We start from the raw sequence: 13,369 nt of genomic DNA, 5'->3' as shown, positions 1-13,369 counted from the left end.
TATTAGTCTTTCTATGACTGGCTTATTTTACATAACATGATGCCCTCAAGGTTCATCTATGTTGTACCTAATGTGACAAGAATTTCTTCCAGTTGTGGCTAAAACATATTCCATTGTAAGTATATACAATATTTTCTTTACCCATTCATCTGACGATGGCATTTAGTTATTTACATATCTAGGTTATTGTGTATACTGCTGCAATGAACACTGAGATTCTGATTTCATTTCTTTTGGATATGTACTGCCGCAGTTGGTTTTCTGTTGCTTATAACAGAATACCCAAAACTAGGGTTATAAACTACTAATTATAAAACTAGGTAATTTCTAAAAAAGAAAATTTATGTTTTATGGTCATGGAGGCTGAGAAGTTCAAAACCTATGGGCCTCATCTGGTGAGGGCCTTGTTGTTGATAGGGACTCTCTGCAAGGTTATGGCAGCACTGCTTGCTGAGGTGGCTGAGTGTGCTAGCTCAGGTCTCTCTTCCTCTTCTTATAAAGCCACCATTCCCACTCCCTTGGTAACCCATTAACCCATTAATCCATGAATATATTAATCCATTCATGAGGGAAGAGTCCTCATGACCAAATCACCTCATAAAGGTCCCACCTCTCACCACTAACACATTAAATATTAAATTTCAACGTGAATTTTAAAGGAGATGAACATTCTAGCCAACCAAACATTTAAGCCATAGAATATACCCAGAAGTGGTACTGGTATATCATATGGTAGACCATTTCTTTTTTTTTTTTTTTTTTTTTTTTCCGAAGAATGGCCATACTGATTTCCATAGTGGTTGTGCCATTTTATAATCCTACCAACGTTTCCCATCTTATTTTCCACATTCTTACCAACACTAGTATTTTCTGTTTGTTTGTTTAATAGCAGTCATTCATTCTAATGGAAGCGAGGTCATATCTCATTGTTATTTGATTTGTATTTCTATGATATTTTGTGATGTCAAACATCTTTTCATATGCTTGTTGGCATTTTGCACGTATATTTGGAAAAATGCTCCTCAAGTCCTTTGCCCATTTTTTAATTGGGTTATTTGGTTTGTTTGTTGTTATTGGGTTGTAGGAGTTATTTACACACTAGATATTACCCCTTATCAGATATATGATTTGCAAATATTTTCTTCTATTCTATTCTATAGGTTGCCTTTACATTCTGTAGTGTAATTTGAAGCAGAAAAGTTCTTAATGTATTCTCATTTGTCTAATATTCCTTTATTTTTCCCTGTGCTTGTGAAATCATTTCTAAGAAATCTTGTTCAAATCAATGTCAATGAACATTTTCTCTAATGTTTTCTTCTAGGAGGTTTATATTATGGGTCTCTTCCTTGTATTTAATACATTTTGAGTTAATATTTTTATATGGTGTGAGATAAGGGTCTAACTTTATACTTTTCCATGTGGCTATCTAGTTTTCCCAACACCTTTAAGAAGCCTGTTCTTTTCTCATTGAATGGTCTTGGCACCTTTGTTGTATATCATTTGACTGTATATATGAGGAATTATTTCTAGGCTCTATATTCTATTCCACACATATTTATGTTTTTATTAATGCCAGTAACACATTGTTTTGATTACTGTAACTTTGATTTGAAACCAGGAAATATGACTTCTCCAAACTTTTTCTTCTTTTCTAAAATCATCATGGCTGTTTGTAGTCCCTTAAGATTCCATATAAATTTTGAATATTTTTTTTAATATTTCTGCAAAAATATTCTCATGATTTATAGTAGATATTTAGATAAACTTGCAGTTTGCTTTCGGTAGTAATGAAATCTTTTGATATTAAGTGTTCTAACCCATGTATGTAAGATGTTCTTCCATTTATTTACATCTTCTGTAATTTCTTCTGTCAGAGTTTCACAATGTTCAGTGTACAGGGCTTCTCACCACCTTTGTTAGATTTATTTCTAAGTATTTCATCCTTTTTGATATCCTAGGAATTATAATTGTTTTCTTGATTCATTTTTGGATTATTCATTTTTAATGTATAGAAACACATTCTATTATTATGTGTTGATTTTATATATTACAATTTTGCTGAATTTATAAGTTTAGCAGTTTATTCCATATGGAATCTTGAGGTTTTCTACAGATAAGATCATGCCACCTGGAACAGAGATAATTTTAATGAAGATCATTTCTAATTTGGAGGCCTTTAACTTATTACTGTCCCCCTCCTTTTTTTTTTTTTTTTTTTTTTCTTGCTTAATTGCTGTGGCTAGGTTTTCCAACATTAAGTTGGGTAGAAATGGCGACAGTGAGCATCCTGTCCTGTTCCTGCTCTTAGAGGAAAAATTATCAGGGTTTCATCATTGAGTATAATGTTAGCTGTAGGCTTTTGCTATATGTCCCTTATGATGTTGAGGTAATTTGCTTTATTTCTAGTTTGTTGAATATTTTTATAATGAAAAGGTGCTGAATCATGTGAAATTCATATTCTTCCTTAATTGAGATGGTCGTGTGAATTTTTCTTCATTCTGTTGAAATGGTGCATTACATTCATTGATTTGCCTATGTTGAGCAATCCTTGTGTTCTAGGAATCAATCCCATTTGGTCATGGTGTGTTTTCATGTTAAGGTGCTATTAGATTTGGTTGGCTAGTTTTTGCTAGAGAATTTTGCATCAATATTCATTAAGGAACTTTTTAAAGAACCAAATCTTTACTTTTTTCTATTGAATTTCTATTTTCTATTTAACTTATTTCTGCTTTAATTTTTATTATTTATTTATTTATTTCTGCTTGCTCAGGTTTAGTTTCTTCTCCATTTTCCTAGTTCCTTGTGGTGTAAAGTTCGGTTGTGATTTGAGATTTTTTGTTACATAGCTTTGATGTGTGTATTACACATGTAAACTTTCCTCTTAGCACTGTTTTTTATGGATCCCTCAAGTTTGGGTATACATTGTTTTCATTTTAATTTCTCTCAAGGTGCTTTCTATTGTGACTTCTTTGACTCATTTATTGTTTAATATTGTATTTTTAAATTCTCACAGATTTGTGGATAGTCAGGTTTTTCTTCTTTAAGTAATTTCTAATTGCATTTCATACAGACTGGAGAAAATCCTTGGCATAATTTCAATTATTTTAAAAATTGTTAAGACTTTTTTTGTGGCATAAAAGGTTGTCTGTGCTGGAGAATGTTCCATATGGGCATGAAAAAAAATTATGTATCCTGCTATTGCTCTATAGAATGTTGTGTATATATCTGTTATATCCATTTGGCCTGTCCTGTTATTCAAGTCCTATATTTACTTGTTTACCTTCCATCTGGTTATATCAGTTACTAAAAGTGGAGGATTGAAATCTCCTGCCATTATTTTGTTGCTATTTAGTTCTTCCTTAAGTTTTTGTCAACTTTTCATCATATATCTAGGAGTTCCAATATTTGGTACATAAATATTTATAATTGTACTTTCTTGGTGAATTGACATAGAATAGATACAAATATATTCCTTCTTTGTCTCTTTTAATGCTTTCAACTTTTTGACTTGCAGTCAGTATAGCCACCCTCACTTTCTTTTGGTCACTATTTTCAGGGAATATTTCTTTCCAATCCTTCCCTTTTAAGCAATTTGTGGTTTTGTTTGTTTGTTTGTTTGTTTATTTCATCATATTATGGGGGTATGTTTGTTTATTTCATCATATTGTGGGGGTATAACCTTAACCTTATAATGTAACCTTAACAAGGTTACATATATTGCCCCTGCCTCCCTTGCCCCTTGAGCCACAGCTTCAAACGTGTCTATCCCCCAGGTGGTGTGCATCGCACTCATTGAACTCTTTATTTAAGTATATACCCATCTCCTCTTCCCCCTCCCACCTGCTTTTATAAGTAAAGTGATTCTCTTGTAGTTAGCATATATTTGATGCTGGTTTTTGATTTTTTTTTTTTTATCCATTTAGCCAACTTGTGCATTTATTCAGAAAGTTTAATCCATTTATATTTGATATAATTAGGGCTAGGGAAAAACTTACTATTGCTATTTCGTTAATTGTTTTCTGTATATCCTGTATATTTATTCCTCCTTTCCTCTCTTGCAGCCTTCTGTGTTGCATTGATGTTTCATGGTCACATATTTTGATGTGCTTATCTTTTTCTTGTGTATATATTCTATAGATTTTGGTGTGTATGGTTACCATTGCAATGACATAGAGTATCTTAAAGTTATAACAGTCTATTTTAGATGCATAACAACTTCACTTGCATACAGAGACTCTTACTCTTTATAGCTGTACCCCAAGTATTATGTTATCTATGTTACAAAATAAATGTTTTATATTGAACACTCAGTGTATAACATTTTAGGATTTTTATTTTTTATTCATTTTATGTTTTTTATTTTTTAGAACTTTCAGACAGCCTAAGTATTTCCTTTTCTTTTTTAAACATTCTATACAAGATTTAAAAGTGAATTAATGCATCAAAATTATGATACTTTGTTCACATACTTACAGTTATCAGAGAACTTTATAATTTTCATATGACTTTGTATTGCTACATAGTGTTCTTTCTTTTCAATTTGAAAGACTCTGTTAGAATTTCATGTTGATGAAGTCTACTGGTCCTGAACACCTACAGGTGGCATTGATCTGAAAAATTCTTAATTTCTTTATCAATTTTGAATGACAGATTTCCTTTGCTACATACAGAATTCTTGATTGTTTATTTATTTCAATACTTTGAATATATCACCCCATTCCTTTCTTTCTGCAAGGTTTCTTCTGAAATATCCACTGATAGTCCTATGAGAGCTCTCTTACATGTGACAAGTTACTTTTTCCTTGATGCTTTTAAATTTCTCTCATTGTCTTTGACTTATGACAGTTTGATTGTACTATGTGTCCATGAGGGCCTATTGGGTTTTATCCTCATTAAAGTTCATTGAATTTCTTGATTCAATTTGTCCATTTCCTTTTTTATATCTCCAAAGTTTTTGGCCATTATGTTCTCAAGTCTATGCCCTTTGCTCTCTCTCTTCACCTTCCAGGACTCCCATTATGCATATATTGCTCTGCTTAATGGTGACCCATAAGACCATACGCTCTCTTCATTTATTTCATTATTTATTCCTTCCAACATGACGGTTTCAAGTTATCTGTCTTCAGGTTCACTAATTTCATCTTATGCCAGATCAAATGTGCTTTTGAATTCCTCTAGTGAATTTTTCAGTCATTTATTGAATTTTTTAGCTACAGAATTTCTTTGATTTTTTTTTTCAGTTTCTATCTCCTTGTTGATATTTATACATGGAATTTATTCCAGATGTATAAAGTTAGTTTATACTATGGAAATCAAAGAATATAATCCATTATATTAATAGACGAACAATTATATGATTCTATTAGTAGATGCAGAACACAAAATCCAAGCTTATTCGTTATAAAACCTCCTAGCAAACTTGGAATATAATGAAAATTCTTCAACTTGATAAAGAACATCTACAAAAAATAAACAGTTAACACCATGCATATTTTGAGAAAATAATGCCTTATTGCTAAGATCAGGAATGAGGCAAGAATGTAGCTCACTATTCCTATTCAACATATTACTGGAGTCCAAAACACTGACAACACCAAATTGTGAGGATTTGGAGCAACAGAAATGCTTACTCATTGTTGACGAGATTACAAAATGGTACAGCCACTTTGGATGCATGTTTGGCAATTTCTTATGCTACTCAATTTACGTTTGCCCTGTGATATGGCAGTCATCCTTCTTGATATTTACCTAAATGAATTGAAAACTTATATCCACACAAAAACATGCACGTAAATGTTTCTAGTGGCCTTTTTTTATAATTGCTACAGATTAGAAATAACTAAGATGTCCTTTAATAAGTGAGTGGATAAGCAAACTAGTACATCCATACGAGGGAATATTATCCAGTGATTTAAATAATGAACTATTAAGCCACAATAAGACATGAAGAAAACCCAAATGTATACTTCTAGGTGAAAGAAGTCAATATGAAAAACTACATACTGTACTCATATTATTTTAACTACATGGTGTTCAGAAATGGGAAAAACTATAGAGATGGTAAAATGATCATTGGTTTTTGAGGGCATGTAGAAATGTTACAAAGTATTATACTATTATGCTTTTAGAAAAAAATTAATTTCACTTTTCTCAAACTACGTCTGAAGTCAAAACTGACTGCCATTTCAATTTTTCAGAAAATGTATGTTTTTCCCAAGTGTTCACTTGAGAAATAATATAGTTACTAAAATAATGATTCTACTTCTCAAAATGTTTTCTCAAGCTCATTGGAATTTAATTTAATGGTGTGTTAAGATGTAAAACATATATTCAATTAATCTGATTTTATTATATGTCCATGCCATTTAGATCAAAATATTATTGCTTAAAAAGAATAACAACTTTTACCTGTTGTTTTAAAAAATGCTTATTTCTAAGAAAATGACTAGCTTTGGTATAGCAATTTTTAAAATTTTCATTTTCATTTTAGGTAGTAAAGCCAAAAGTGGTTGACAAGATCATAAGGGTGAAGAAATAATCTAGGCAATAATTCTATTTTGTGTGCTTGTTTTTTCTATTTAGTATTCAAAGAGAATAACCTTAGAGGCCTTTTCAGTGGTTCTGGTACAGTTGCTTGGAATTAATCTGGGATTAACATATGATAACATCTACAATTGTTACTGTCAAGGAGCTACATGCATAATGAGTCCGGAAGCAATGTAAGATGTAGTTTTTATCAAATCTTCTCTTCCTACAGATTTGTCTTATTCCTTGATGTATAATTTCTTGCAGTATAATGAGTAAAAATATTTTATTGGCTACAAATATGATTACTTAAAACATTAAAGTGTATGAGTGTGGAATGTTGCAGAGAATGAACTATATTGTACTATACTCAATATTATTAGATAGAGAGAAAGTGGATACTAATAACTTTATAAGGTTTACAGAAGTCTTGGATTTGTTGAAAAACTTCTCAGTGTCAGCAAGTGAAACGATACCTGTGTAGCAAGAAGTCTGAAAAGCTCAACAGACCTAGAAAAAGATTTGTAGGTGGGGGGGGGCAACAAATTTAGAAATGTAAGAAAAAATTGGGACTAAAAAGATTATTTTGGGCATAGGAAAAAGAAAATAAAATGCAATAGGCTTAAAAGCCATTAGTAAGGGAAAGAAAGTAATATAGAAAATGTAAGAATGATCATGATCATGCATTCATGATGTGAGGGCTTGGATTATATAATAAATGTTATCAATACAAAAACATTTTAATAAACTTACAAAGTATGGGTAATAAAAATTTATCTTGTGAAATGAATCAGAGGGATCTACAATATACTAATAATTGAGAGATGATTTTCATACTAATCTACGTAAGTTCATTAAGATTGAGAAAGAGGATGTCAAGAATTATTCATATGTTTTTGGAAATCACAAGTTAATAACAAATATTGAAAAAGGACAATATTTTAGGAAAGTAGAAAAATAGGGGGAAATCTTGAAGATAGATTGTAAGCATTAAATCAGAGATATTCTGAGTAATGGATTGGAGTTAAGGGAGAGTTAGTTATATAGGTCTCAGCCTCAGAGGACTAGAGATCTAAAATGTGCAAGCCATCAGCATGTGGATGGGAAATAAAAATGTCGAACAGTTAACTTTGCAAGTACTTATATTGGGTGAAAAGAGGTGGCTTAAGATAATGTTTGGAGTCATCCTAATATGTTCTTGTGTCCTTGGTCTCTGTCCTAAAAAATCTGCAAACAATGAGCACATGTGTCACCCAGATCATGTTTTTAAAATACTCTTTTTTAATAAAATGAACAGGGAAACCTTGGAGAAATGATTGATTCCAGGCTAAGGCAGAGAAAATACAAATGAGCCTGGAACATCTTGTGTAAGAAAATAAGAGAAGTTCAGAGAAGTATGGACAGAATTTGAGGAAGGGACATAAAAGCTGGCTTGAAGGGATTTTCACTTGCCAAATCTGGGACATTTTGAATGCCAAAAGTAATAATGGTAGTAATGGATTATAACCCACTAAGCAAAATAAAAAATATGACTTCATATTAATATAAATACATGAATATATAGATTGGAAGTGTAATTAAGGAATAGAATATTTACATAAAACCAAAGTACTTCTCTCTATGCAATTATTAAATGATAAAAAATAAGTAATTTAACAATGAAGACTTGTGGACACACCTTAATCAACTGATACGTTTTTATCAGTAATATGACATATTGAATCAGTAATATGACATATTGAAATTGTGTGCCACGTTTCAAGTTGCAATGAGACAAACATAGCTATGATCTTGTGATGATGCTGCCAAAATACATAAACTAAATCTAACCATAAGGAAGTATTTCATAAACCTGAATTCAGGGACATTCTACAAGATAATTGGCCTATAATTATAGAACTTTTCATGGTCATTAAAGCTAACAAAAATTTGGGCAACTAAACTAAGAAGACATGAGAACTAAATGCAATAATGCTTGATACTGAACTGAATCTTTTTGCTATCAAATGCCAGGATTGTGATAATTTGAATAGAGTCTGAGGATTAGATACTAGTAATATATGATTTTTTTCCTGCTTTTGAAGAAGAAAGAGTGCTTATGTAGAATAATTTATTTCTATGGAAAATTTACATGTTAAAGTATTTACAGTTATCATTATATTATGTTACCATTTTACCCTTAACTTTTCAGGCAGCAAAACTTACTTTTGCACTATATTTGTGTCATTTTTAAAAATTCGAGATCATTTCAAAATTACACAAAAACTCATTAAACAGTACTTTCTTAAAAGTAAAGAAATACAAAAAGTTAAAAGTTAAAAAAGGGAATCTAGAGCTTTTACACTTTATATACTTCAATGTTGAAATAATTTATTTGGTAAATTCTGTTAACAAAGAATAATCATGACTTTTCATTAACACAATCATCTCCTTGAAGTTTTCCACATAAATGTTATACTATGTTCTATTTTCTTAATGATTATTGGAGCTTGTTATAATAATGATAACATTGACAGTATAATATTATACTGGAATGAGGCTTATTGTGCCCCAAATGTTAAGTATTTTGCCACTTTACACTGTCTCTACTTTCTAGATGTCTATTGTATCAAATTACAATAGAAATAGACTTATTTCTTTTCTTTATAACATATATTAAAAGTAAAATCACTCTGCACTCCTTTGGCTCTTCTCTAAGTGAAGTAGGTCAGAATTCATAGCATTTTATTTAAGAGTGTTACTTTGATACTTTTATTCCATTTATCTGAGGAATATAATTTAATTTTAGACTATTGCATGGTGTAAAGCTTTTTAGCAGTTGCAGCATGGATGAATTTAAACAGATAATTTCGCAGTCTGAACTTGAGTGTCTTCAGAATGAAACAATTTCAAGAGTGATTTCCCCAAAACAAAGTGCAACTTGTGGCAATTCAGTTGTGGAATCAGGAGAGGAATGTGATTGTGGCACAGAAGAGGTGAGTGAGAAACTTTGTAGTTAATTCACAGATGTGTTTTTTGTTTGTTGTGTTTTGTTTTATGTCTATTTGTTTCTCATGGAGTCTATAGATACAGATATGATATAAAAGGAGAGGACTTTTTAAAAATGCTGCACCATTTTATCAAATATTTAAGATGGAGAGATGTGGCCATGTGATAACAACTCAGCCTGAATTTAAAACATTTGTAGAGTTCAATACCTGGATAAGAGTGTCAGACATTAAAGAAAGAGATTTTTTCATCATCTAACCATTAATAGTGATATCACTTTTTACTACCATATGTATCAGTAGCATTAATAATATAACCATCATCCTAATCTCTTGAATTCTTCAAAAGTGATTGCATTGGTTCATTAAGTTATTTAATGTGTGTTGTCATTTATTTCCTTATCTCCTAATTTCAGTCTTTGCCTCTGTGGTTCAAGGCATCATTTATTTTCACTTGCTTCTAAACAATTAGATTAATCATAATCCTTGGTTCATTATCATTCATGATAATACACGTGACTCAAGAATGATACGTGCATGGCCCAACTCTTTGTAATTCCTCACACTTTCTTCTCTCCTAGAATTAAATCTTAACTAGAATTTTTCATTTAATAATAAATTTCATAAATTTATCATAATTTTTATTAGCTTTCAATTTTAGAACATTTAAAAAATGTAACATAATTTTATTAGACTAAGTTTCCATCCCCTATACGACTGATAATATCCATGTTATTTTGTGTAAGTGTAGCTCATGTATTCACTTTTTTGTGTTGTAATCCATTATGTATATACAATTACTGATCTTTACTATTTATGGCCACTTAGAGTGTTCGTAGGCTTTTTTCTCTCCTTCTAAAGAGTTTTGTTATGTTTTGCACTTAAATCCCGATGTACACAAATGTCTCTTGTCTATAAGCATTGTGTGCGTACACATGATCTATATCTAGATGCCACATCTAGATAAGGCATTTCTGGATTATCAAGTAGGTGAATAATGCCTGAATAATGGCCAGTTTTTTTCAAAAATAGTTGTGCTAATTTACACTTCTGATGGTTTTGTTTATTTCATACTCTATTTAGCATGTGGCATTGGCATACTGTAATTTTTGCCGATTGTATATGTACAGAATGATATCTCATTGTGCTTTCAATTGGACTTTCCTCAGTTACTACTAAAATTAATTATATCTTCATAGTTTTACTAGCCATCTAAGTTTTCTTTGCTGTGAAATGTTTGTGTACTTGATTTGTACTTCCATCTATTACGTATTTGCTTTTCCTTTGCATTCTTTATATATCCCTTATGCTGATCATTAATATGCTAAATGTCTTCCATATCTTCACACTTTCTTCAATATAATTTCTGTTATAAACAATATTTTTATTTAAAAATTAATGCACTTTCATAGAAAAATCTGTTTATTATGTCAGTGTTATGTCTTTGTATAACTGGCGAAAGCTTTTCTCTTTCCTTCATGAAGTTCTTTTCTTTTTTTAGTCTTCTCTCTGTGCTTCGATATAGATATATTTGATTGTTATAAATCAAAAACCACTAAATTTTCTTTTGTTAAGAGAGCTAGTGAATTTTTCATTCAAATATTTTCTATCCTTAAAATTTCCATTTAGTCCTTTTTTAAAAACATATCCATTTGCTGAAAGAATAATTTGACAAATTAAATATAGCAGTTTATTAGAGCAAAGTGTGATTTGTAAATTGACCAACACGCAGAACCAGGAGAGGTTTGTCTTGAAACTGCTCTGTGGGAGACCATAAACCACAGTTGGCCATTCCTCCTCCAAGCAGACCTGCATTCCTGACCCAAAGAAAACATAAAATAATAAATGACTCTTGGTGTTTTAAGCCACTAAATATTTGCTGTGCAGCAACAGACAGCACATATGTGTTGCTCAGTATGTCACAAATATGTTCACATATGTGTTTCTCTAAAAATATTTTATATCTTTTTTCTCATTTACATTTAGCTATGCAATCAATCTGTAATTTATTTTTGTATATATATATATATAAGGATATCAAATATTCACAATAATTCATAGTGTGTCCTTCCCTTATTACACTGAATCATAATTTTTGTTATCTAGTGAACATTTGTGAATTTTTCTGTTTTGCCTCGTCTTGTACCAATATTGATGATCTTCATAAGTATACATTTCCACATTTCCATCAATTTGTGGGCTAGGTATTCTATATTACCCAGCACTGCTTTTCTAGTTCATGGCTGTCTTGAGTATTTTTGGCCCTTTGCATTTTATTGTAAATTTCCAATTTGTCTTTTTGGTATCTACCACAAAAGAAGACTGATTTCCTGAAAGACATTGCATTGAATCTTAAGATAAATTTGAGGTTAGATAAATTAGAAGTGTACATCTCCATTTATTTATATCTAACTTTTTTCTGAGCAGTATCTTTTAATGTTCAGTGTAAAGATCTTGCACTGATATATTTTTAAATTTTTATTGCTATGTTTTCGATACTTTGATTCTACTATAAATCATATCATTTAAAAAATTTTCCCTTTGTTGATAGGATATAAAAATACTCCAGATTTTTATATTTTCATCTTGAATTTCTCAGCCTTGCTGACTTCTGTTACACTAACCAGTGCTATCAATAATAATATAATGTTAAGCACAGTGGTATTTTACATTTTATAGCACCAACATTTTATAAAGGTAAAAGAAACAGGTGAAATTAATGTAAATAATATAGTTTTGCTTAATATATGCAATTTAGTGTTATTTTAGCATGTAATCTATATATAAAATTATTTGTGTAATTTTGCTGTTTTTAATATCTATATGTGTTAATATCTAGATTGACGTGACAATGATATTTAAAGATATGTGCACATACACATACAGATATACATTTATCATATATTGAGAGAGAGAGAAAGACAAAGATTATAGGAATTAGCTCACACATTTGCAGGGCCTTTGTCATGGAGGTGAACACATATGCAGCAGGCCTAGGAGTCAGACAAACTGAAGCAAGATTCAGGAGGAAAAGAGACCAATTGCAGGCCCAACTGCTCCTTCCCTCCAAGGGATGAGTCAGCAGATCCGCACCTTGGAGTTAATGCAGTGGAGAGTTTTGACTCTGTGGATGTTGGGGTGGAATGCACGTACTTTGCATATGAGATGGACATGAATCACTGGGGACCAGATAGTAAAATGTGGTCGATGGAATAATCCCCAAAGTTACCCATGTCCTACTTATCATAACACCTTTTATTATTTTTTTTTTCAGAATTCTGGTGTATTTATTCAACAGTGAGAAAGTAGTTTATTCTTTCTTAAACAACAACTTTGTTCTCAAAAGCTGTCCCACCTTCATGCTGGTTCTTATTTTTTTAATTTCTCAAAATTTTATATTTATTTTTTAAATTTCAGAGCATTATGGGGTAAAAACATTTTTGGGATACATATAATGCCTTTGTCTTGTCCAGCCCAGAGCTACAAGTGTGCCCTTCCTCCATACAGTGCATATTGTTATTTTTTTTTTAATTTTTTTTTCTTTTACATGAATTAAAATGTTCTAATATATTGTTATTTTTTAATAAAAGGGTTATACGTTAGTCTAAAATTAATTTCCATGTCCTTCTAACTAATTTAGGATTAATACATCCTTTCACATATCAAATGAAAGTGAATAAGAGACTGCAGTTTTGAGGGTTGACTTTTTTTTTCTTCCTCTGCCCAAGCTGAGCTGCTGGGCTCATATGCTTCTCTTGCTTCTGCCTCTGGGGTGGCTGGGACTAGAGGCACGAGTGACCGTGCCCAGCCCCATAACTTCTGAGGATGTTGTCTGATGTGGCAAAAGGGACTTTAAA

General features: G+C 31.1%; 1 protein-coding gene across 1 annotated transcript in view; it reads left to right on the top strand.

Moving 5' to 3' along the window:
• The window catches only part of LOC142864096 (A disintegrin and metallopeptidase domain 3-like), a 119,042-nt gene that overhangs the window by 62,156 nt on the left and 43,517 nt on the right, over positions 1-13,369 (top strand). The window contains exons 11-12 of the mRNA XM_075997195.1: positions 6,583-6,719; positions 9,314-9,500. Coding sequence (XP_075853310.1) covers positions 6,583-6,719; positions 9,314-9,500 — 324 coding nt within the window. The remainder of the gene's footprint in view (positions 1-6,582; positions 6,720-9,313; positions 9,501-13,369) is intronic.

This window comes from Microcebus murinus, chromosome 24 (assembly GCF_040939455.1).
Source record: "Microcebus murinus isolate Inina chromosome 24, M.murinus_Inina_mat1.0, whole genome shotgun sequence".
Taxonomy (NCBI): Eukaryota; Metazoa; Chordata; class Mammalia; order Primates; family Cheirogaleidae; genus Microcebus; species Microcebus murinus.
The sequence above is the reverse complement of the archived record's forward strand: the minus strand, read 5'-3'. Positions and strand labels throughout refer to the sequence as shown.